Genomic DNA, 26,433 nt, shown 5'->3' with positions numbered 1-26,433 from the left:
AGTACCTCTGTCTGGTATAGATTTTTAAGTAATCACAAAGTAAAATCACAAGTTGAAACTCAAACTATTTAACCCTTTTGCTGCTCTCTCAGGTACCTCTCTGCAATGAAACAGTTTCTTTCAGGCTGGTATGTGCTTCTCCCCTCTAAAGGAAAGGTTCAAGCGCCATCTGGTGGACAATATCTGTTCTCGCAGTATATTTGTATTTATATAACGCTCCATGGGCATCCACATATAGCAACATGGACATTTTTATATTCCCTGCCAAAAGATTTGCATCTATGGGTTGTTTTGTCCTGAGGTCTCTCAGTTAAAATAAGAAACTCACAGGTGTGATACCATACAACAACTAGGGTGTGGAAAATGGGCTTTGGCCTAACGTTAGCTTTCGATGAGTAAGACAAGTGCTCCTGAGCTAATGGGATACCCCTGTTGGAGGGGAATTGTTTGCAGTTTTCAAATTAAGACAGTTGTATATTATTGTTTTAATGTTACACTTTTTATTCATTACAATGATGAAACATTTTAAAGATTTAAAGTCTCTAAAAATTCAGAAAGCTTAAATATGGCCTTGATGCAATTCCACCTCTTTACCGTTTGTGTTGTAGTTTTCCAGTATGATTTAGAGCAGGTTATCTCTTCCTTATACACTTACATTGCTTAAAATTACATTAAAGAAGTCACAATGTTTTCTTGAAACAACCAAAATGTAAATAATAATTGTCTTAACATATAGCAGTACACTAAAATTACAGTAGATGGCGCCATGGTGCTCCCTTAACCGTCCGAAATAGAAGACGCTTTTATTTTGAAATATGACATACAGGAAGTCCTATCTACCGTTGGGTTTGACAGGCCAGCGGTAAACCCAGAGAGTGTGTGTTGGTAAGTAACCGTTGAATCAAAGCTTACTGTAATATTTCGAGACCGTGTTGAAGTCACTGCTGTCGCGTTTGGATTGTGAAACAGATTGAGAGAAGGGATTTGGAGCCAGCTAACGTCTCGTCAGTGTGACTTAAACGTGCGCCAGTGGAAATGGTTGGAAAAGTTTAAGGTCAGTCTAACATTTCTGTGTCAGTACTCTTGCTCAACTAGTCTTTACAAGTCTCACGCATTTTTACTAACTTCACGGTAATTTTATAACATATGTTTTTCTTGCTTTGCCAAAATGTTCATACATTTTTTGTACAATTAACATAAATAGATAATGATAATAATGATTAAAAAAACAATCCGTATGCAAGCCCGACTGGGTTTGCTCCAATTTAGTTGAGCTATTATACACGATGAATCAGAGGGATGTGTAACCACATGTTCGTTTTGTTGTAATTTTCCACCATTTAATTACTGTACTCATGAAGATAAGTTAGACTAAACTTGTGTCAGTATTACCTTAATACAATTACCATAAGTGTACAGTGTCACAAACTGAGAAATTACATTGCAAGTAAAATTAAGAAAAACATATTTTAAGGACTGGCTTGAAAAGAATGCAGAGAAATCACACCTGAATTCCTAAAATTTCCCTTTAGGTCTGATACTTCTCTTAACCACTTCCACTATTGGGAAGCAGTCTTCTTAAAATGTATTTCACTTCTACAAAACACCTGCTTCAAAGTAACTGCTTAACTATATGTTGTTATCAGCTACATCAAAGAAGCTTCTTCTCTGAATTGAAACAAACTAGTTTAAAGTCCTGGACATGAAGGCTATTAAAGCTAAACTCTCCACGCTAGTCTCAACCATATTATTGTTGAGCATATTGAACTTGTTTTTTCCAGTGTTATCTTTGTAAACAAGGTGAAAGCATGTGAACTTCATTTAGTTTTTCCCTTTTGTCTCTCAGTCTCACAGCATGACATCTGCATTTTATTAAGGCTTTTAGAGTCTGCCTGTGCTGAAGAGACTGTCCTGTCAGTCTGTTTGTGTCAGATTCTTTATGAAACTACTGTGATGGTGGACGCTGGTTGAGTTTATGAGAAGTGTGAACACACGCATTCTTCTACACATATGGTCTTCAAAATTAGGGGTTTGTCAGGGAATAAATTACTTAGGTTTGTGTGTGAGTGTGTGTTTCCATGACACAGCAGGTTAGTTAGTCAGAGGCCGGAATGGCCTGAAGACTGTGAGAAAGAAAGACACCAAGCGAGTCATAGGTAGAGTAATTAGAGAAAATGGTACAACAGAAAGCAAAAGGGGGAACAAATAGGATTAAATATGAGAAGTAAAGTAGTAAAAAGAGGGATGTGGGGTAGAAAGAACAGAGGAGAGCTGAAATATGTGAAAGATTGAGGTTGAAAAAAGGACAATTTAATGCAGTGCAGTTCTGGGTTTTCCGGGCAGCTGTAACTAATGCAAGTCAGATGTTTATTCTTGGATCTGCTTCACCAAGATATGTAGAAAGATAGGCAAGTAGGTTGATTGATAATGCCTTAAAGTAGTGCCTTATCTCGATCACACCTGGACAAGGGTATGTGTTCCCCAGTGGGTACTTTTTTACTGGCTACGTGGGGACTGGTTAGTAGGTCAGCCAACTTAAAAGGAAATGAAGATGATGTCTACATGTGGTGTTGAAGAGGAAGGGGTCTCGGGTTGGGTTCAGAACTGGGGGTTCAGAACATATGTAAATGTGCAATGTTAACCTTTGTACTGTTTATGCACTTGCCATACTCAGTTTCAATTTAGTTATTAGTATAGATACCTGATATTTAATGTTTAATAATGTAGTTCAATCTTTACTTAGAAGAGCACTGCTTTTCAGCTGTCATATTTTCTAGTGTGAGGGGGACAAAAATGAGGGTATTTGACAAGAGGGACACACCACTCCCATTCCCCAGTGAGATTCATACCCTTGCAAAAAGAAAGTTTTCAGTGGCTGGGTTTCTAAACTGGTGTCAAGCTTTGATCTCTAAGCCTCTATTGCGAGTGGTATGAATGCTAACTTCTCTTGAAAAAGGGCAGACTTGTCAAAACATCAACAGTTCTAGCGGCCCTATGTCTCATAAGGAAAAACGACTTATGACACATCTTCTTTTGTACTGCGGCTACCGTTAAATAACCTCTGGTGTTGAAGACAACAGGTGTTATCCATGAAGGGGCACATAAACTCAGCTTCCTTCCTTTTACAAAGCAATCCGTGATTTGACGACAAAACTGGTTTACTTCACCAGTGACCAAAGCCTGACCTCTGTATGTGTAGGAGTTTGATGTTTACAGGTGTGTTGTTTTGTCTGCGTGTGCCCACATAAGTGTGATAAAGTAGATAAATATGAAATAAATATGTTTAGATTTTTACAGTGGTTCTCTGTAATAAGAATAAGCGTCCATGATATGTATAAAAACACAGTATACTTTTTATATTGCCATTAATTATACTATAGTAATTGTTTAGGAAATAAAGTTGAGCAATGCTTTATTATAGGACTGCAACTTTTTTTTAGTGGACAAGTTAATTGCCTGAATAAACAAGATAAACAAGTCAGCCAAATTTACAGATATGACAGTGACCTCATCTAATCTAAATCCAGTTTGTGTGTGTGTTCTTGGCAGCGTATGTGATGGCCGAGCTCCCGTCTGGACTGCTGGAGGCATGTGTAGTGGTTGGAGCCCCCGGTGATAAGCTTCGAGACATATACCAGGTATATACACACACACACACACACACACACGGACGGAAGCAAAACCATGTGTGCAAATAGACCGATATTGGCAGCATTTACACTTTGCATGCAACTCTGTATAGAATTTAAGCATTAACAGAAATTAACTAACCCCCACGAAACCAATGGTTTCCAATCACAGACTCTTTAGCATGTTATCTGAAAGTCACTGAGCTCATGGTTTAGCTTAGATAGTTGTTTATTAAGATGTTTGTGGGGGTTAATGTGAACAGTGACATCTAGATTTCTAAACATGTGACCCTGTATAACTTAAAGCTTCATCAGCAGACTCAGTTAAACGAACTCCCCGTGTTGGAAGCTGAGGTCCTGCAGGTCCATGCCCCGCCCTTTGTTTCCAAGGAAACCAACTCAAGCCATTCGATTGGTCCGGCTTTCAGTCGTGTCCAGAGGAGGAGGAGCTTCATTAAGAAGGTGTGAAATCAACTATAATTTAGACGGGTCTTCCAACTTCTTGCATGTGGATAAATGATTTTCAGATCACATTTAGCAGCATCCCGTCAAGAAATACCCTCGATATTTTTTTTGTTTTTCTTTTCATTTACAGAAGAGACGAGATCGTGCTGCAGAGGGTTTGTCCAATGGAGAAACAAGCAGTCGTGCAGAAGTGTCCTCAGTGACAGAGGACATCAGTGTTCCAAAGGATCTGGACCTCATCGCCTTGCCGCAGCTCTGTTTCCCCGGTAAAGAGCTTTTCTGTCTCTCTGATGAGCTAAACATTACCATTATGAATTGAAAAAAAGTTATTGGCCTTGTCTGTTACCTCAGTAAGACAAACCTAATTGTACTTTTGCCTGGTATGTCTTGCTTATTTCTTCTTACTGTTTAACAATGAATGAAATGCTGCTTTCATATCACGTTCACAAAGAGTTTCCCATCATTACTTCCGCACACGGCTCAAATGTACTTAGTGGCATATCTTCTGGGTTTGCATTGGCTAGGTGGTCTCCAGTTGGCCAATGAGCAGAGAGAAGACAGTTATCACTTCCTGGTTTTCACTGACCTTTTTGGGAACCGAACCCATGGAGTTGTTCTGCAGTATTACAGAGCTGCGCAGGTACAACCACACACTCTCACACGAACAGAAAATCATGTTGAATCCATTGACTTTAGTTTCTAATTGGCTGTCTTCCCTGTCAGTCCTGTCTGGAAGGCTCCGTCCAGAACGGCCACAGGTGGAATTCATCAAAGTCCCGGCTTTATACGCCGTTTGCCGTGTGTGTCATCTCAAAGTTCCCGTACTACAACGCACTAAGAGACTGCTTATCATGGTAATAACTTATGTTAAAGAGGGGCTATTATGCTGCTTCACATATGAAGACATATATATAATGTTTCAATGTTGGATATCCAGACTTAATGTGGGTGAAGCTTCAAATCTGTAGGTAAAAGTATGTTGGAGTAATCCCCAGGCTTCTCAGCTCAGTCTGCAGGCTGCTGTGAACGCCAGGTTTCAGGCAGTTTTTTTCTACACGCTGCCTCAGCAGGCTTAGGAGAGCTGGCCAATCAGAAGAAAGTGGGCTTGTAGGGGCGGGGTTTCTTAAAGGGACAGAGCTGCTTCATTCGTTTGAGGCAGAGAAGAATTAAGAGGTTTTTTTTACTGTAAATTGTGCTAAGCTACTCCATAGGTATCGCAGAGTGAGATATGAAGCATCAAATTAGCATAATACCCCCCCCTTTAAATACATGGACCCTAATGGATAACCTGCCTTCCGTTAAGGTGATTGAGTGACAAGTTAAACCCTTTTCCTGTATCTCTAATTCTAATCTCCACACTCTCAGTCTCCTGGTCCAGCTGCGGCCTGCACGACAAGCTGACTTTGAGGAGACAATAAAGGAATTTTCAGCCAAGCTTTCCCTGGTTCCTTTACCGCCTCCTGGACAGCTACACGTGGTCAGAGACTCTTTTTCTGCCTTAAATGAGATATCTCATTGTTGTTTTATCCCCCTTAATCTCTTTGTTTGACACATTTATATTGCTAGCTCTTTACAGAAGTATGTGTTTCTGTGTTAGTCGTTCAGCCTCCGTCCACTCCAACTGGTTCTTCCATCGAGGGAGGATCAGGACAGCCCTGTTATCGACATCGACCTGCATCTGCCTTTCCTTTGTTTCTCCCATTCAACACTACTCCAGGTAATGCAGAAACTAGTATTTCATATAAACACAAGAAGATCCAAAGTATTCAAATCCTATGTTCAGTTAATACTATGAGTCTCTCCTCTCTGTAGGTGCTGTCCTGCCTCCTTCAGGAGCAGAGGCTGGTCTTATTCTCTGCTGACTGGGCCAGACTCACTCTGGTAGCAGAGAGTTTGCTGCTGTACCTGCAGGTCAGTCGAGGAGGAACATTGTGTCTTATAACTACAGTAATTTCTTTATATAAGAAGAAAATTCTAAAACCTTTTTATCCGTCTTCTGTTCTGCTGACATCTCTCCCAGCCTCTGTCCTGGCAGCAGCCTTACGTTCCCGTCTTGTCTCGGGGAATGCTCGACTTTCTCATGGCTCCTACAGCCTTCCTGATGGGCTGTCACATCAGTCATTTTGAGGAGGTGGCTGCTGTAAGTAAACTCCATTCAAGCTCCGTTCTTATGAACATCAAGGATTTCAGTCTTTGGAAACGGACGTAAATTTCTGTTTTAGACATTGGAACAAATTTGCTTTAACCCTGCCCTATAAAGCCTTGACCCGTCCCCATTGAGCAGATGCCTGTTTGATTTATCGTTTCATCAGCTTTATCATACGTTTTATATAATCTGCTGGGGTGTAATTCAAATGAGCAGAGTTTATTTAATCTTGTCTTAATTGAGCTAACATACAGTATAAACAATAACTGCTTATTCCCCTCTGCATTCATCCTTATTCAGTGTTTTACAGCCGCTCGTTTCACGTATCAAACAGTAGCTCTCTGTTACTCTAACAAAGCAGGGCACTGTCAGACTGTGATGCAATGAATTGTACCCATTGTACCTACCTTTATGCTTATGTATAGGAGACTGAAGAACTCATCCTGGTGAACATCGATGATGGCATCATTCAGTCGTCATGGTCTGAAACCCTCGACTTACCAGCTATCCCTCTGGCTGCAGCTGAGAGCTTTATGTCAAGGTAACACACGCACACACACACACACACACACTGTTCGCTGTGATATCTAGTGTTTTTTTGCTCTCAATGCCAGTAGAGCCTCAGCTTCTATTAAAGCTGGAACTGATTTGGAATTCAAATGAAATCGACCCCCTAAATACCTGCATAATATACTTTTTACTTTATACTGCACCTTATATTGTACCATATCATAAACCTTAGAGATCATACCATACTGTATTACCTCATCCTGCATACCATGTCACTTTATCCTACAACTGTCACTTTACAGTTGTATTGAAAATTCACCAAGAATGAATTGCGGCCGCTGATAGCACCATAAATTGCGCAACATGTGCACCCGCTATCTGCTCCGTCTCAAGGTCTGATTCACAAAGCAAATTGCACTGATGATATTCAAGTTCAAGCACGCCCATAAAGTTTCGCAGATCCGTGCAGTTTGCTCTTGTTGTGTGCCTGATTGTGGAGAGAAGCAGTCTGCACCTCCACTCTCTGCTGCGCGGTGCTGCGCTCTCAGGCAGTAGTAGAGTGCACACTGACGGACAGGCTCCAAAATAAGTTTTTGATCAACCTGCCATTTGCGGGTAAGCCAAAAAATGTACCAGCCAAAATGTTTTTTAACCGGCCATAGAAACGCTCTTAGATATGTGAACAGTGAGAAACTAATACATTTACTTTAGTACTGAACTTATAGTAGTAGTAGTATCATTTTGAGGTAATGTACTTGGTTGTGTATTTATCTATACTTTTACTCCACTATTGTACTTTCCATTTGATTGATTAAAACGCGGCTTTACTAGCTACTTTGCAGAGTCGGATTATTATAACAAAATATAATCAACTAACAAGTTATGATATAAAATATAAACAGATTATTGACGCACTGGAGCCCTGCGCAAGCTAAATAATGGAAGCGTGAGCGTGCCGATGGTGGTCAGTGAGGGTCAATTAAAGGATTGCGATACAATTATTCACGGTCACACGCCAGCTACGTGCAGTCGTTGCGAAACAAAACTTCGTAAACAACTTATATGTTTTGTAGTGATTGGAGCACCCGCCTTTGGCGCCTGATCTCACTTATTTTAGTCGCCAAATTAGATTTTTACCCGCATTTGCAGAGAGGTGGGTGCTAATTTTGGACCCTGTGCTGGTTTTTGTGAATTAGGTGTTTTTTGCCACGAGGCTCATTTACATAGTGAGATGCCAAATTTGCCCCGAATGTCTGCATAATGATTCATTTAATTATTATTTATAAACGGCACCGGAGCACAGAGACACTGTTTGCTATGCAGCACACTTTGAGGTGCATTAAACTCTTGAGAATCTTTCTGTATAATTTGCACAGGTTCAGTAGGCGCAAAACCGCACAACCCCTTAATGAATTCCCCCCGTGGTTTCTGTGTGTACAGGGCGGAGTGTCTCCAGCTTCACTATGACTTGGAGCTGTGTCACCTCGGAGCAGGCACAGATGCCAATGCCGTGCGAACCCAGCGCCGAGACTGGCAGACGCGCCTCAACACACAGATTCAAAACATCACCCTGGAACTAGTGGTCAACATATTCAGGTAACACTCATAGCCGTTGTTTTAAAGGTTGTCTTGATTCTTAGAAATAGGTAATCTAAAGATTTAAGTTCACAACATAACGTTTTGTCTAACTTCTTCTTCTTTCCGTCTCTTTTTCAGAGACGTCCAGGACTTTCTAAACCACGAGCACAGAGTTTTTAACAGCGAGGAGTTTCTAAGAACCAGGGAGCCAGCAGACCAGTCCTTTTACAAGAAGGTACACACACACACACACACACACACACACATTTACATACTCAAACATACACAATAGAACCTCCACAAACTCTGACGCTCTGTGCTGCATGTTTCTCTTTGTTGCTTGTCGTCCCCAGGTGTTAGACACTCACATCTTCCACTCATTCCTGCGAGACAGGCTAAACAGGAAACGAGATACTTTCAGTCGCATGGAGCAGAACACACGAAACCACGCACATAGGTATGATGCTGGTATTATGTCATAAGTGAGGGACAGAGGTAACCTTGCCGTATAGGTATATTTAGAATATGTATGTCACAGTTCACAACTTCAACCATGACGTCTGTCTCCTCATGTCTTCCTACAGGAATCGTGCCATGACAGAGTCTCCCCGGCGTCCTCCCATGTCCGATCTGTCCAGGACAGGCTACAGCAGCTACGCCAGTCCTAGTGACAGACTGAGCAAGAGGCTGGGAGCCAGCCTGCCTAACCTGGAACAACCTGCCAATGACACAGTGCCCGTTATCCGCTCCAACAGACCAGGCTCCCTCAAGAAGATGACTCCTGATGCCGGTCAGTGCTGATGGAGGAATTCGACAGGATGATCACAGGAGATACGAGAAGAGTTCAACTTTTTGTAACGTCTTTGTTACCTTTCAGGCTTGAAGATTCCTCGAACAGCTGTGAAGGTTTTCCGCCTCCCAGAGTTCCCCCCTCCGCTGGCCTATCAGTACGTCCAGAACTATTATTCTGAAATGGCTGCTTCCCTGGGGAAGGCTATTAACGCGACACCACCTGATGAGTCTGCTCTGCTGGCCAGGTAAAAGAGAGGGGAGGAACTGTTTACCTACAGGATTCACACATGCACTGCACTCCTGAAAATGTCCTGACATCTTCCGGGTGGGCTGCATGTGTCGACGCAAACAGATGATTTTTTGACCCCGACTTCATGCAGACGTATTCCTGCCAGCCTCCTAGTAAAATGTCAGGAAGCAGTCGGGGTCAGCTGATGTGTTATTAGTGACCAAATTAATCCGTCTGTCTCTTTTTTAGGTACCACTACCTGCGTGGTTTGGTAAACACTGTGTCCAACAGGCGTCTGGATGCACTGGACGACTTCCAGAGTCTTTATAAGACGGACTCGGATATCTTCCCCTCTCAGATGGTGAAGTCATTGGTTGACTCTCTGCCAGAAGCTGAACGCTTACAGGTCAGTCCCGCCCACGTTGAGGTGTAAATGCTGTTATCTGGATCAAGTGCAATAGATTAGTTGCTTTAGGTTTAAGTAACCACATTACCATAACCATAAGTAACCAGAAAAATCTCTATTTATGAAAGAGGATTTTCAAGTTTAAACTTTATTAATTAGTACTTTTAGAGTAACTGAAAAACTTCTCCACAGGCGGACAGACGGCCAGAACTAAAGCGGCTCATCAGTCGGGTCAAGAGGGACCAGGAGCGGGAACGTGCGCGCAATGGCAACGGGCACGAGGAAGGCGCCGTAAAGCGCTTCCAGCTGCCGAAAAAGTACATGCAGCTGGAGGAGTTTGTGAAATGCGTGCAGGAGTCGGGCATTGTAAAAGATCAAGGAACCATACACAGACTCTTTGACGCTTTAACTGTAGGTAAGTGGTGCAGCATCCTGCATGGACATAACATGCACGTGTGTGTTTAAACAGTTAATGTGTAAATGCACTGCAGCGTTATGTTTTGAGGTTTTGTCTGTACCTATGATAAACACCGAGACAGATTTTCTAACAACTATACTGGTTGCTGGAGGCATACAACTGCAAGGCTGTAATTCTAGTGTTCAAACAGGATGTATCACTCAAAGGGCCAACCTCAGTTTGAATGCTCTCTCGCACACAAATACCCCACTATACCTCCTCCTGCTCCGCTTTTGCAGGCAAACATTTATTCCTCGGGTTAATCATTGCCTCACTGCTTCTTGGAGAAGGGGAGTTTGTCTTGCAAGGCTGTTTTTGTTCGGCTCTAATGGTCGTTTACTGGCTGTTAGCTGCTGGCTAAAGGCTATTTTACACTTTAACTAACATTAAATGATGCTTATAGCTACATACTTTGATATAAATCCATGTAGTCAAGTTTTTTTCACCACTGGAATTTACATTTTAGAAGTTGCAGACTTGAACACAGCAGTTTATACATTCTGTATAATCATTACGAGCAGCCAGAAGCAACTAATGGCAGCCAGTGCGACAACATTCCTGTGCTGTCAGATTGAGCAGGTTAACAGGAAGTCTTACAAGTTTTGGATTGAGTAATGACCAATATTTGTTTTTAATTTAGGGTTAGAGCAAGAGGAGGAATTGCTCCCTGGAAATCTTTCTTGTGGAAGTAAGGTTGATGTGAGAGCTTCTCCTCATTACGTTACTGGAAAAAGTTGCGTACGTCCTGTTTGGTCAAACATCAAGTTTTCCTTTTCCTGCTCTGACCTGCAAGAGATGCAGACTGTTACAGAGTGTTGGACTCAGTCTTAAAGCTCATGGTGGTGGAGTGTTTTTCTCATAAGACAGAGGTTAACGGACAGCAACAGACTTCTACTTTCACAAAATGAGATAGAATTAATTGAATATTCACACATATTTCATGCAAAACATTTGCTATAAAGACTTTTTCTTTCTGTGACTTAACTACTGCTCAGTGGCCATTAATAGAAGGCTGTGTGTGTGCACTGTATGTAGTCATTGTTGTAATACAGTAAGGACTGCAACCCCCAACTGTAGGCATGCTGGCAGATTAGATTGCCAAGAACTGATGAAAGAGTGGGCGTGGTCGGCCGCCAGATGTTTGTATGTGTGTCAACCTTTTCCTGGGAAAATGAAAATGAAACTAGTGTTATATTAGACACCTGGTTTTTAAAAGTGTGTGTTCATGTGTTGCAGGTCATCAGAAGCAGGTTGGTCCAGATTTGTTTCGAGTGTTTTACACCATCTGGAAGGAGACCGAAGCTGAGGCGCAGGAGGTCTGTATGTTTGTTTTGTTTGTGACCTACAACTTAAAGGCACACACTTAGAATACACAGCACAGTGTTATAAAGTGGTGTGACATATACATGGAAAAACAATATTTCATGTTTGTCAGCCAAGCAGAATTGAAACTAGATAATTCCCCGTTGGGAAATCGCGAGAGTGGGCTGTGCTGCGATGCATGTCTGTGTGCGTGTGTGAACCCCACGTACATTGATAATATGATTTGATTTTTTGAAAAAGAAAGTTTCATTTTTTTCACACAGCCCCATTCATTGTCAATGAGGATTGCCAATGCTATGATACTATACTACAATGCAATGCTACAATGTATTCATTTCACCACCTACCATTCATTCTCAGCGTCTTCATCTATGGTATTTGTTACAAACTAAAACTAAACTTGGAACATAAATAAACAGGCATACACCGTCATTTTGTAACAGATAACATTTAGCTAACAGTCTAGACACATTCTGTACTTATGGATAGCCTATAGCTTTGCTAACCCCTGTTGGCCCGGAGCTACTGGGCTCCGACTAGCCAAGCTAACTGCTAACGCTAATCCGGACCCAAGTACCTCCGGATTAATGTTGCTGAAACAGACCGACCATAAACAAGTACATTCATTTTTCCGAAATCATGAGTAATCGTGATCATGGGAGAGATAGTAATGTCTAGCTTCAATAAAATCCACTTTTATTAACGATTTCAGTATGCTAATGTCGAACATGACCGGTACTTACCTACGAGTAGGTCAAAGGGGATCGATCAGCGCGGAGCAGAAGGTTATATCATGGCAGTAAAAAACCACACACACACAACTGTCCAATCAGAGTCCTCCTGTGTTGTCTGTCATCTGTATCCGAGGTGATTTGTCAAATGAGATGGCTGATATCTGTGCACTTGACACAGACGCCGGACGATCATACTCTGCTGCAGTTCATCATTTATATTTATTTTTATGAATGTACAATACATTAAAAAATACATATACATATATATATATATATACATATACAAATACATTAAAAAAACATCAATGTTAATTAGAACACTTAATTAATAGTAATATTAATTGATTAATATTGAATTATTATATTTTATATTATTAAATACATAACATAAAACAATATATGTTTTATTTATTTTTTCTTATATTAATATATTATTTATATTATATCAGCTGATGGAGTATGAAGAGATATTACAGTGAGAATGAGTCAAATACTCTGAATCAGACTGAGAAATTCAATTAATCTCGATATATTGATGATTGGAAACATTTAAATATTTCAATGGAGTTCCTGGCTTGAATGAATGAAAAGATAATCATTAAATATAGTTTAAATGTTTAGAAATATTCTCTCTGTCTGTGTGTGTCTGTCGTCTGTCTGTCTGTCTGTCTGTCTGTCTGTCTGTCTTGTGTGTGTGTGTCTGTGCATGTGTGTGTCTGTGTGTGTCTGTCGTCTGTCTGTCTGTCTGTCTGTGTGATTTACATTGGAGTGAATGGAGCAGTTGAGCGCTACTCTTGTCGGTTACAGGCAGATAAATCAAAAACCATAAGTCCTACTGATAAAGTAGACAGATTGGGAGAAAGAAGACAAGTGTGGCTACAACTTTGTGAAAAATCACTGTTCTACTGTGTAATTTGTGGCTGGGGTCGTCACAGAAAGAGAGAATTTCTGAGAGTTTTTTTGAGTAGTGTGTCTCTGTTGGCCCAGTTGATCTCGGTTGCCGCAGTGATGGTTGTCGGAAAGCCCTAGCAACGACCACAGCTGGTGTCTGTGACAGCTGATCTGAGCGTGATTTCTGGCTCACATTTAGGACGTCAAACTACTGCTATTTCTTCCAAACCAAACATGATATCGGCAAAATGTATTCACCATCAAGCCAGAAAGGCCTTAAAGAACACAGACATAAGTTTTTGTGGTCCTAGCTTCTAAATTGTGGTAATAGGAGCGAGTTAAAAACAGGTGCAGTTTCGAAAATCCTGGAAAATCCTCCTCCCGATTAACATTGGAGTAAATGGAGCAGTTGAGAGCTACTCTTGTCGGTTAGGGGCAGATAAATCAAAAACCGTAAATCCTACTGATAAAGTAGACACATTGGGAGAAAGAAGACAAGTGTGGCTACAACTTATTACAACCAATTTTAAGCTTATATTAAGTGAAAACACATATTTATAATGGGTGAAAAAATTAAAAAAAAAAAAAATCTTATTAATGTTGGTAGAGAAGTGGCAACCAAAGTGGGTGGCATTATGTGAGCCATGAGTAAACCAAACCAAAGGCTTGTAAATATTTGCAATTAACTAAAGACTGAAGACAATTCATTTTATCTGTTGTCTTGACAAACAAATTAGCGAATATGATTTCTCAAATTTAACCTTGAGTGATCTTCTAAACCTGTCTTTGTAAAACATTTTTGTTGAAATATTTTCCTTGATTAGTCGTCAAATCAGTGAAATTAGTAGAAAAATCTTTCTTGTTTTCCAGGTGTGTTTGCCAGCGTCTGTCTTGGAGCACATCGAGCCCAGCGAGTGCGTCTTCAAACTGTCTTCCTCTGTCAAAACGAGCCGTGGTGTGGGGAAGATTGCCATGACTCAGCGACGGCTCTTCCTGCTTACAGACGGACGACCGGGATACGTGGAGGTGGCACAGTATCGAGATTTAGAGGTGAGACAAAAGGAAGGAAAATAGCCCTTTTGAGTCGAGTGATAAGGTTCCTGAGTTTTAACCAATGTGATGAAAGAGAGCAAAAGAAAAGTTATGAGGAGAGGAGTTCAACTGAAAGTGCTTTCAGCGTTCAGTATCAATGTGATGACCCTGCAGATTGATCTACATCCTGTTTTTCCTGTAGGAGGTGAAAGTGTCCTCCGCTCCCTTCCTGCTGCTGCGTATCCCCAGCATGAAGCTGCGCGTTCGAGGCAGGAAGGAGGCGTTCGAGGCCAATTTGAAAACAGAGACCGAGCTGTGGAACCTGATGGTCAAAGAGATGATGGCCGGGCGGAACATGGCAGACCAACACAAGGTAAAGCTATAACTGAAGGGTGTACTGTGTGTGTGTATGTGCAAGTAGTGGTCGTATTAGTAGTGAGGGGAATCCAAAAGAAAATGTGGTGAGTTATCATGTGCCTTTATTACTCATATCACGTCTTTATCAGGGTATTGGTTTCTCTGTGTCTGCACACACATACCAGTCATTGTGAACTTCACTGAACTCTGTAGGTGTGGCTGAAATTCCATCAGGCTTGCATGAAAACAAATACGCACACTTGAACAGATTCTGAGGGTTTCCTTAGTGAAAGCAGATGCTGTAAAGGAAACGTGTCTGTCTCTCACTTCTCGGCTTTCTTACTCAGCTTTTTTTTTTCTATTTTCTATATTGTGAATGTCAGACACGCATCATCAAGATGTTCAAGAAAAATGGCAGCATTTTAAACAGATGTAAATAATCAACATGTTGTATTGTTTTTTTTGTACGATTAATCTAGTATGCTCTCATTCAAACCTTCTTACATGTATCAGTGAATCCCAGCATCTCAGACCCGTTTTCCAGACTTAATGTAACATAAGTTCTTTGACTTGGCATCTTGGTTATGTTTTAATATGCTTTTAAACCTTTGATCTATTTTTTTTAAAACTTTAAATTAGGGGTGCAAACGAGTACTCGAGTAAACGAGTACTCACTAAATAAATCATAAACGGTTTTGTAGTCCTATATTTTTTCTACATTTTATCCCAGTAAGTTCTCTGTGACATGTAGGCCTATAGTTGTTAATTAAAAAGCTAACATGCTTGTTGCTTTCTGTATTTTAAAAATAATCCCCATGGCAACGTTGTGAATTCAGCGATGATGTCAAAGGAACCGCACGCATCCTGTGACTTAAAGACTTAAGACTTAAAGGGCCAGTTTGCCAATTTTCAACCTCAGCCCTATCATGCTGTTATAGGGAGCTAATGCCATTATGGTAGGAAAAAAAAAAGCATTTTGGCTCTGTGCCTTTGGAGGACGCTATCCACTACTCCAATGGGCCCTGGAAAACCTCCTACTGACCACGTAAAAAGCGTCATCTGGCGGAGGCCAGGGAGCTGGCTAAATTACACTTCCTCAGTCTAGGACGCCCGCTTCCGATGTCATGTCTCGTTCAAAATCATCAGGTTTGAAATGTAGACTGCAGACCTGAAGTTTTTTTTAGACGATCCACCGGTGTATTCTCGTCATATTTCAGATTCTGTACCGCTCTGAGCTGTTGTCTGCAGGGAAAACAGTAGTATTTTACTCCTGCGTCTCTCGCTGGGCTGTTCCTTTCAGAGGGAGGGGCGCAATGCATGCTGGGTGTTGTAGGAATGTAAAATGGGTGAAACCACAAGCTCAACTTTCTCCACAGCCATGGCGCCAATTTCAAAAATGTTTGCTTCTATCAATAACAGAGAACACCAGCTTTGACTGACGGTGCCTTTTTCCAGGGGCCAATTGCTCCTTTAAAGCTGCTGGTGACACCATGGGTGATAGCAGCAAAAAAAGCTTTGCATGGTAATACAGGGAGTCGGTGAGCTGCTTGGCCCACATGCTCCAGCTGGCCATCAATGATGGTTTCATCATGTCCCTAACCTAGAGCGCATCGTGGGAGCGGCTAGCCGCCTTGTGGCACATGTTCACCATAGGGCCCTGTCGATGCAGGCTCTCCACCTGAAGCAGCATCAGATGGCTCTCCCAAAGCACAGCCTTATCTAGTTCATGTAATGTGTACGCCTTGTTGAACAGTGGTGTGCAATCGTTGCTGTCCTCTCTGACCGCTCTTACACCAGCCATAGCAACACGTGCACACTGGAGCTCCAGGATGAATACTGGACGGATATGGAGGAAATCACCTCAGTGCTTAAGTCACTGAAGGTGGCAACAACTGCCATATGTGGTGAGGAGACAGTCTGCCTTTCCATCGCTGATAAAGTCACACACCTCCGGGTAAGCAATGGAAAGGGAGACTGTCTCTGCATTGATTCCATTGCGCAACTTTTGTAGACTGGACCGCATGGGGGAAAAAAACACAAAGCGATTACTGGAGGACATTTCTGCATCCCTACTTTAAATGCATGTGAAGTTTGTCCCCATACAAGCTTCTTTTTTGTGAAGCACTTTTTCCATCTGACACACTGAAAGGAAGTGTGCATGCAGCCTGTGGCCGTCACTGACAGAACGTCTCCCCTGGGATAAATATGATACTTCTATTTGTGATTACTGCAACGTGCTACATGTCAGGTGTTTTTTTAATGTAAATGTATCTTTGTTTCCAGGACCCCCAGTACATGCAGCAGGCTCTGACCAATGCCCTGCTAATGGACGCAGTAGTGGGCAGCCTCCAGAACAGTAAGGCCATCTACGCTGCTTCCAAGCTGGCTCACTTTGACCGCATCAAGATGGAAGGTAGAGGATGATGATTTGTTTAATTTAACAATCTAGAGAACTGTTAAACCCTCCTCTTTTGTCAAACAATTATTACCTGATAGTTTCAGCTTTGATTCAGTTTGATAATTTCTTTGTTACTAGGTCATTTTAGGCCTTGTTTGCATACTTAAGACGCTCTGTAAGGATGGTTTGTGGTCATTTGGATTCTGTTCGTGTTCTTTTCTTCGTAATGACTCATCGGAGGTCGTGTGGTGATTTTTCCAGGCTTCACCACCTGTAAAAAGTTAGTCACTTCTCCTTAACAGTGGTTTGTGTGTCTCTAGTGCCGATGATGGTCCCCAAGACAACCGCAGAGACGCTGAAGCACAAGATTAACCCCTCGCTGGAACTGGCTGCGCCTCAGGCTGTGGATGTACTTCTATACACACCAGGTAACAAAAAGCATACATACACACTGTCCCTGTCCTGTAACCAAGTAATCCCTTTAGTGTTCATATTATCAGTGAAAGGACGGTGTTTGGTTTCCTCTCTCTCTCTTTCACAATCCAGAGTTTCCACTGTGACACCAACACACAGTCACTGACAAATAAACACACATGACCTTTGCTTGTCATCACCCCTCGCTCACTCTCTCGCTCCCTTTTGTTTAACCTAAACGTAAATACACAGACTGTCATGAAGCTGCACATTAACAACACTTCCTCAGCCGGTCCCCTTTACAGAAAAGCAATAAGGGGAAGTAAACTGGAATTGAGAAATGAAGAGAAGGAAGCCTCTCCGCAAGGCTAATTTGTCTTATATTTAGGCCTCCAAGTGGAGTTGTAAAATGATGTAAAATCACATATTAAGGCGTATAGTGCTTATCGTCCCTGTCCAACATTAAGTACAACCTTATGTCATGTTTCAGCCTGTAAATCTGAGGCCTTCTTGACGTCGCTGAACTATCACCCCGCGAAAAAAGTAAAAGCAAGAAGAAGCTCAACTAAAATAAACACAGAGTTAAACTGAGTTTATTTAATGTGAATAAACAGCCTTAAAAAGTAGAGGGCTCAGAACCAGTTTGCTTTGCTTTAGTGTCACAGCAGAGGAGCAGACTGATGCACTTTTCAAGTTAGATTTCCAGGACTTTTTACAGACTTCAAAATGTCATTTCTACGGTGGCCGGCAAGGGCAAACACACTGCAACAGCCCAAACGATTTCGATTAGAAGAAACGAGCTGCAAAATGAGAAACGATGTATATCAAAAAACACATGCAGAAGTCTCGTCTCACTCTCTCTCCCGTTAATAATAAACCTGTCACACCGAGCGCCCCCTACAGGCCTGGAGTACTTCCGTTGTGAGGGCTGTATTTGCAGCGTTTTTCTTTTGCATGTGTTTTCTGGGTTTGTGTGTTTTTGAATTTGCATCGTTTCTATATTTGCAGCGTGTTTGATGTTAATGTATTTGTTTTGTCTTTTTACAGCAGGTTTTTTCATTTGCAGCGCGTTTCCGTCGTTGAATTTGTTTTGGACTTTTGCTTGTGTTTTTTGAATTTACATCATTTCTGAACTTGCAGCTCGTTTCTTCTAATCGAAATCGTTTTGGCTGTTGCAGCATGTTTGCCCTTGCCGGCCACCGTACATTTCTGTTTGAATAATTTTGAAAATTAAAGCTACAGTAGGAAGCATAATTTCATAAGAATTCGAATAACATATTTTGATCATTGCCTTTCCCTAACAACATTAAATTGAAATGATGTTGATTGCTGATCTGTGACTGTGAGCGCCCGCCTTTTTGTACAGTATCTAGTTAAAAAATTCTGTCTGAATCAGACAACCAATCAGGGATAGCTTTCCACGTGACTACCCAATCACAGCGACTCTGTACAAACTAGCGTAATCCGGCTTCCACGTGACTTGTGTCAGCAGCGCAAACGCGGAGGTCGTGTCAGTCAGGAGCTATGCCAAGTTGCGGTAAATTTCCTGTACCTCCTTAGCCGACAACGACATATACTGCTAAAGAAGCTAAAAGAAGGAAGAGAAAAAAGAGAGCCCTGAATAAAGAGAGGGACGAGTGGGAGTGTAAGGGGCTGAAGAGCAAAGCGATGCAGAGGCTGCCCTGTTCCTTCTGGACAGGTAACGGTAGCTCTTACGGTAACAGCTAACGGTTACGCTAATCTAAAAACACCTAGAGGTAAAAAAGTGGTCCACATCAATCATAACTATAATGATACCTTTAATAATAAAGAGTACTTGGAATAAACAGCATCTCTCCTCTCTCTCCTTGCCTCGATGCTGCAGAGAGACGCAACACACAACGGCTGCGCAGGCACACACCAGTTGCAAAATGCGCGTGCATGTTTGGTGTAGCGGAGTTATACAGAGAGGTGGAATGTGTTTTACATTGGTATATCCATGTTGCTTACTGCCACTTTAAGGTGTAAGGGGCAATAATTATCCTGTATTCAGTCAGAATCTGTTTAGCAGTGAAATAAGTGACCCCTCCTCCCCTGAGAGCTGAAGAGCACAACATGTTTTCTAAGTGGCAGCGAGTTAATTAAGAGACTGAATTGACTCGCGGCTATACTCGCTACTTGTTAACATTTAATGACTTTAGGAGGGGAGAGAAAGATCTGAGGTGACACGCAATAAAGGGGCCCTGGCTGGACATAAACTGGACGCAGATTTCAACACATTTGAGCAGCTATTGGAGATTTTAGAATGATCATATGCTAAATAGTGCTGTCCCCTCAGAAGAGTTACACAGTAAGGTTAAAAAACGACACCAAGGAGCACTGAAGCTCTTAATTTTTACTTAACTAGTCATCCCATTCCCACACAGACTTTTTTTACTGTTGTTCACCCTTTGTGTAGAGTCCTTCGATTTTATTGTGGGGCACAGACAGCCCGGCGCATTACGTGGCAGGAAGACTAAATAAAGCTTAAAGAGAACCACAAAGTCACGGCCGACCATCTGGGGCCACTTAGATGCCCGGCTGGTGGCAGACTGACCCGCAGCACTAACACACTCATGCACACTCATACTCATAGATGCTGTTCAGTTCTTCTGCAGCAGTCAGCTCTTCTGAATTCTCCCGATGAAAAGAACAAATCTGGTCATTCAGATCCTCTCTCTGACGCTCTCTCCTTCTCTGGTTTGAATATAGGTCACTGAATTGAGTTCCTGGCACGTGTCCAGTTCACTCCTACGTCTCTCTCCCCCCTCTCTCTCTTCTCACCACTCCCTCTCTAGCTCTCACTCTTTACACCCGAGCTCTCTCGCTTCCCTCTGTGTCCCACTGTCTCTCTCTTTTTCTCTCAGTTTATGAATACAGGAAGTTACTTTCTTTCTCGGCTGGCGGTGCTTTTAAATAGAAATGAATACGTTGGAGGAAGTCGGACCGTTGGGTTAAGTGAAGCCTGGGTGGAGCGAGGGAGCACAAAAATAGTTGTGAACATGAAGTGTTCCCTTTCAAACTGTTGATTTTCAAATGTCTTCTTGGCCTCCTGAGAGAGTGAACTCTGGCAGCTGTAGGTCACAAGTATGCGATAAGGTGTTGAGAAATAACTGACAAATACCGTGTGTGTGTGTTTCAGGTCAGTTATGGGTGTCTGTCAGCGGGGGGAAGGTGATGGTGTTTGATGCCTCCAGCTGGTCCCTTACACACACCTGTCACGTTGGAAATGCAAGACTGGTAAAGACACAAACACAACAGATCAATTGCACGACAACACTCAAATGCAGATAAATGCTTATCATGTTCTGTCTCACTCTTTATTACTTAACCCAGTCAAAAAACACCACACGTCTGAATTCAATTTGTGTCGTTGTCAGGGCCGTTGCTATGACGCTTGTATGCCTTTAATGGGAGTAAAAGTATTTTTCTTTTGCAGTGCAGGCTGTTTGCCAACACAGCCACAGTGGCATTGTGTCTGTGCAATACTGCATTTGAGTTACATAAACCGTGCACGCACATGACAGCTTATTTTGGTCTCTGTGAAACATTAGCAACCCAGCAGCACCGGATGGCCAACAGACACAGTTTTTGACAAGCTGATGAATCTAGTGGAGCGTTCAGTGGTTAAAGATCAAAGTTAATATTAGACTTAAACATTCATTAGGTGGCCAGAAATGACTTCAGATGAATGCTAATACTGCTTTATATCTGAGTGTTTGCTAACACGTTGCATGCATATGTCAGCATACCAACTTCAAAGGTCATTAAAGGTGTGTTTGTTGCTTGTTTCTGTCGCCCTAAAGTGACGAAAACATTATTTTTGGCGGGTTTGACCAACATCTGTTTTCGAAAGTCACTGTCTTGTTTCAGTTTGTATTTTTCGTTGCCTCTCTGTTACTGAACGTCTTTTATAAGCAAATGTAGTAGGGATGGGCATTTCAAGCAAAAATACTCTTGGATATTCACTGGGAACTATTCGACTTACTCGAAGCTTCGCCCCGTTTTCAAAGCTGCCGGATGCTCAGTAACGTATGAGGTCCGGGCCTTAATTTTTTTGCCGCCCTTTTTTTCTGTAATTAATTAATTAATTGAAATTAACGTGTTATTTTGACAGCTCTAGTTATAATAAACTGAGCATCTTCCCTTCATAGATAGTACACAGACATCGATAATTTCTCTTACGGTGAGAATCAGCCTTTCATACTGTGCATAGTTGTTGTAGACTTAAGAATATAGTAGTTTTACATGGCTAAGTTTGCACTTGTCGTAATTTTCGTTGCGTTTTTTCGAAAGAGTTCCACTCAGAACTCTCTGGCGGCTGCTGAAGGCATTTTTCTCCGGCGGGTTCCGAATCTCGCAGTGCAACACCCGTTTTACCGGCACCTAGCGCTAAGGCTTTCTTCTTCTCTTGTTATGTAATGGCGGTTAGCAAACAGCTTTCAGATGCGCTACAGCAATCGTCTGGCGGGAGTACTGCATTACAACCAGGCGCCGGCAAAAACGAAGGAAAAAACAAAATATATTTTAATATTTAAGATGAGATCATATTCGAATGAACTCTTCGATTTTGTATGAATTAATGACTATTCGAATATTCGAAATTCGGATGACCCATCCCTAATATGTAGCTGAGAGTGTCTGTAAAAAAAGACTAATGGGGGGTTAGAAGAAGCCCACCTTTGTTAATAGTTGTATGTTTGTGTAGGCATTCAGGCTTCATATAATATCCATTATAAATGTATTTTTATTTGTATCTCCTTCCCAAAAATTTAGACTGTATTATTATTATTATCATTGTTTCTAAATGTAAAAACAACTGTAGAAAGACATGTATATAATTCAAACAGAATAATCTCATGTTAGTTAATGTCGTCCTAGTTCATATTTATGCTGTAAACATGAGTTTTTTCATTACCAGATAAAACCATGTTAGACTGCTTCACAGCATTGCGCAGACTCGACAGATAAACAGCACATGCATGCCACTGACATCAGATACAGATAAATCTGTTTTCAGCTTTATCTTGTGCTCCTGTTGCTTCACTTCACTTCAAACAGTGTCACTATTATCTCCCACACTGCAACACATGTTTTTGGGAGTGTGTTTTGAATAGTTCTCATTCCACTGAAGAACAAAACATTTTCTTTGAAAACATGGACTTTAAAAACAATGTATAAGCAAGTAAAAGGAGTGTCTTTGGAGGATGTTCATGGTAAATTACGTGGAGGATGGCTGTTAAGTTTGAAGGCACCTCTGATGTTTGTGCTAATCACTGACCTCTCTTAAACGCATGCAGGTCACAGTCACATGAAATGTGTTAACCACAGAGAGAGAAGCACAGTGTGTGTGCTCTTAAACCAACCATAAGATTTGCACACATTTCACTGCCAGGTCACGTCTTAAACATCTGGACAAATGCTCTTGCGCATTTCTTAAATAGCAACTGATAAGGACAATAATGGAAAATTTGGGCATGAGCTGATTTTTAAATCTTGAGGTTTTGGCTGAAAGCAACCGCATTTTTCTAGATAGCTTTCGTGTATGTTGCTTAAGAAAACAGTGTTAGAGGACCCTCTGTTTTGAAGGTATCTGCTGTAATATATTAGTCAATGTTACCATCTAGTGGACAAGTAAGGCAATACACAATGAATCCCCCGAGCAAAATCATTAAACATAATCATCTGTCCACTGGCTTATTAATTATGCAACAAACTGTTTTGGATCTACTTTCTTATTTAATAGCCCTTTCAGTTGCATTGTTTCAATAACTACTCACTCACTATGTTGTAATAGAAACCGCCTGTCTGTCTGTTGAGCCACAAATTGGAGCCTACTGAGTTTATATTTTCACAAACCTTTAAACACATCCGCTCTCTGCAGCTGTGTGACTCCCGGTGTCTTTCTCTTCCTTCTGTTTGCAGAACTGCATGCTGGGAGTTGATAAGGACCAGGTCTGGATGGGCTCGGAGGACTCTGTTATCTACATCATCAGCATGCTGGCCATGGTCTGTAACAGGCAACTGACTGAACACAGGGCGGAGGTCACCGGACTGGCATTAGACACAGACAAATACAGGTTAATAATAAGTATTAACAACACTTTATCAACAAGTGTCCAATATATATCTTGTTTAGATCAGTACAGTGTAAAAATATTAAGAGGGCACAGTGCAAACATTTGAATAAACTCCATGCAGTCATGCATTTGTGCTTGTTTTGATCCTTTTGAAAGGGACTTTTAAAGAAGGGGGTTATGGTTTTATATGATTTAAATGCACTTTTGAATTGTATAACTGTGTTGTTACTTTTGCATTATAGTTTCTGAACTTTCATAATGAAAAGTGGAATTTACTTTAACTAAGATGAAGTAAGACTCGGCCTCAGATGCTCTCGTACTTTGTCTTTCAGCCAGAAGGTGGCGTACTCCTGCAGCGCAGAGGGAAGCGTTATGGTGTGGGAAGTCTCAACACTACAGGTCAGTTACAAACCAACACTTTGTTAGCCTATCAGCAGTGTAAACTATGTGTTTATCGGTTGTCTGTTCAAACATTAAAATTACAAACTCAGGCTGCTGTATCCTGTTAAAATGCCATAAAATAATCATGAATTGATAGTTTAAGAGCTGATTTGAGATGAGCACAATAGTTATAGCAACTCCTTCTGCATAAACTTGCAGATTAATTGTTTATAATTGTGATTTTTGTATCAAACCACTCAGGTGAAAAGACACTTTCGCCTCTCCTGCGACCGTCTGCAGTCCGTCTCCAGCTGTAACGGAACGCTGTGGTGCTGTAAGTTTCTCACCGAATCATTAAGAAATCATAAACAATCTGAAACTCTTTATAAAAATCATAAAATCATCTCTTCAGGCTCCAGGGAAAATATAATGGAAGTGTGGAGGAACGGTTCAGTGAAGCATCGTCTGAATCTGCCAGAGCAACAAAAAGGATCCACAGCCACATTCAGCTCTATACTGCTGCTACCTGAGGTAGAGCTGAGTTTAACTCACTAGTATCTACATGTGTTTTGTTTTGCATTGTATTTGAGTGAGACTTTTTTTCTGTGTGTGTGTGTGCCAGAGGGAGGAGCTGTGGAGTGTTTGTGTGGACTCAGGAGAAGTCTGTATTTGGCACATTAAGGACACTACCAAACCGTTTCACCGCGTGTCTCTGCAGGACTGCACAGGATGTTACTGCATGATCAAAGTGAAAAACCAGGTTAATATACAGCCCTAATACACACGTAAAATATCTGAAGGCGCAGGAGACACTGCAGGCGGCATGAAATAAAACATTATCTGTCCTTTTGTTTTTCTCCAGGTGTGGGTCGGCGGTGTTGGCCGCACTTCTACCAAAGGGAAGATCTACATCCTGGACACGGAGCGCCACCAGGTCCTGAAGGAGCTTCACGGCCACAGCGACAAAGTGACGGCGCTCTGCTCCGCTGAGGATCGATACACCCTCAGTGGAGCTGGCAAACACGACGGAAAAATTGCCATCTGGAAGGTGGAGTAGAGCTGTTTACTCTGTGGAAATTTCCAAGTTCGGTCCAGCCCTCTCTTAAAACTCTTGGACTTCTAGTGAACATAAAAAGCACCCCATGTTGAGAATCTGTGGGAAGAGAGAATAAAAACAGAGGTGGATAAAAATCACAAAAGGAATCCCATGGCAAGTCATGCGGAGCAACATGTTTACACAAAGTGTCACCATCTGAGCAGCCTCTCCCGCCTGCTATCACGTGGTGATGTGCAATTAAAAATACTAACAGTACTAACACGCTATTCTGTAACATGAATGAGAAATGAAGACTGAAAAAGTAGTCGCACATCCTGCTGGATATTCTTTAATCCAAAGAGCTACACTTTACTTGTTTGTATTTTTATACCGTGCCTTATTTAAGGGCGTACCCTGTTTTTCATAACGTTTGATCACACTAGTATTATGTGGGAACATTGTGTGTCTGAGCCTTGCCTCCAGCTGTGTTTTTGACGTGGGCGTCTACAGTTCAGAGGAGTCAAACTACCCTGAAAACAAAACTCCTGTGACTGGAGATTTCACTGGCACTGTGGGAAAATCCCTCAAAAAACAGTTTGTTTTGATGGAAGCAACAATGGACAATGTACAGATGAGAGCGATAGGAAATTTGATGAAAGAGGATGAACTCCAGCTGCTGACACTGACATATGAAACAGTGTTTCAGAGCATCTTAACAGAAACAAGAAATCCCCTTCATCAACTGGAAAAATAAGGAAAAGTCCGAATTTTGCTCTTGTTGTACTTACCTCATTGTTTTACCTCAAAGTTTCTACAATTTCTCTATTTTCCTACAGGATGAGTTTCATCTGTTTTCCTTTTTATAACTCGTAAAGACAAAATGCCGTCATACAGAGACTGACAGATGTGATAGTCCTAGTTAAGAAAAAGCCTGGCTCTATAAAGCCTTTTGCATATTAGACATGTAGTTATTTATAAGTCAAAATAGCAGGCTAAAAAGTGCCTGTTATTGTTAAAATGTATTTATAATCTTAGGACATTTGTGTGAGCATTTGTGACCAGTTATCATTAGTCGTATTTCTAAGTGAAACCTGACAGACAGTTTTTTTATCGTCACTTTTCTGTTTTTTATAGCCATTTTTTCTTTCTTGTTGGATCACTTTTGTTTATATCACATGAGGTTAGCTCGACATATCTTTTATTAATTTATTTATAAACTGTAAATAACATTACAACATGCACATAAAATGTATTACTTTTGTATCTAAACTGGTGACAAAACAATTAAACCGTTTATGTATTTAGCGTTTTCATGAGCATTGTCTTCACTGACTTCAACAACTTTATATGACACTGTATAATATCACCATGACCGTTAACAAAATGTATCTAATATTAAACCAACAGTGAACAAAGCAAATGCCAACTTTATATACACTCTTAAAGGTATAATAAGTAGGATTTTCCTAGAAAAATAAAATATAGACTTTTACAAATACAATATAATATAGATCATCACTTATGGGCCTCCATACATGTGTGTTGGTGAGTGTGTGT

The 26,433-nt window shown here is 41.3% G+C and overlaps 1 protein-coding gene across 1 annotated transcript; it reads left to right on the top strand.

Moving 5' to 3' along the window:
- The first annotated feature begins 909 nt into the window (after positions 1–909).
- On the top strand, positions 910–26,145 carry dennd3a (DENN/MADD domain containing 3a). The gene is made up of 30 exons (XM_069681248.1): positions 910–1,054; positions 3,550–3,638; positions 3,936–4,091; positions 4,225–4,360; positions 4,619–4,734; positions 4,818–4,948; positions 5,460–5,571; positions 5,692–5,811; positions 5,907–6,005; positions 6,115–6,234; positions 6,666–6,781; positions 8,191–8,346; positions 8,467–8,563; positions 8,682–8,785; positions 8,913–9,118; positions 9,206–9,365; positions 9,599–9,755; positions 9,948–10,170; positions 11,449–11,528; positions 14,031–14,210; positions 14,395–14,565; positions 16,833–16,962; positions 17,268–17,375; positions 20,522–20,619; positions 23,305–23,459; positions 23,792–23,858; positions 24,102–24,174; positions 24,253–24,371; positions 24,463–24,600; positions 24,703–26,145. Exons 2-30 carry the CDS (start codon positions 3,558–3,560, stop codon positions 24,895–24,897), a joined length of 3,804 nt encoding a protein of 1,267 aa, XP_069537349.1. The 5' UTR covers positions 910–1,054; positions 3,550–3,557; the 3' UTR covers positions 24,898–26,145.
- The last annotated feature ends 288 nt before the right edge of the window (positions 26,146–26,433 follow it).

Source organism: Semicossyphus pulcher, unplaced genomic scaffold (assembly GCF_022749685.1).
Source record: "Semicossyphus pulcher isolate SPU_LCO1_2020_fin unplaced genomic scaffold, fSemPul1.0.p SCAF_5, whole genome shotgun sequence".
Lineage (NCBI taxonomy): Eukaryota > Metazoa > Chordata > Actinopteri > Labriformes > Labridae > Semicossyphus > Semicossyphus pulcher.
This window is presented reverse-complemented; position numbering and strand designations above follow the sequence as displayed.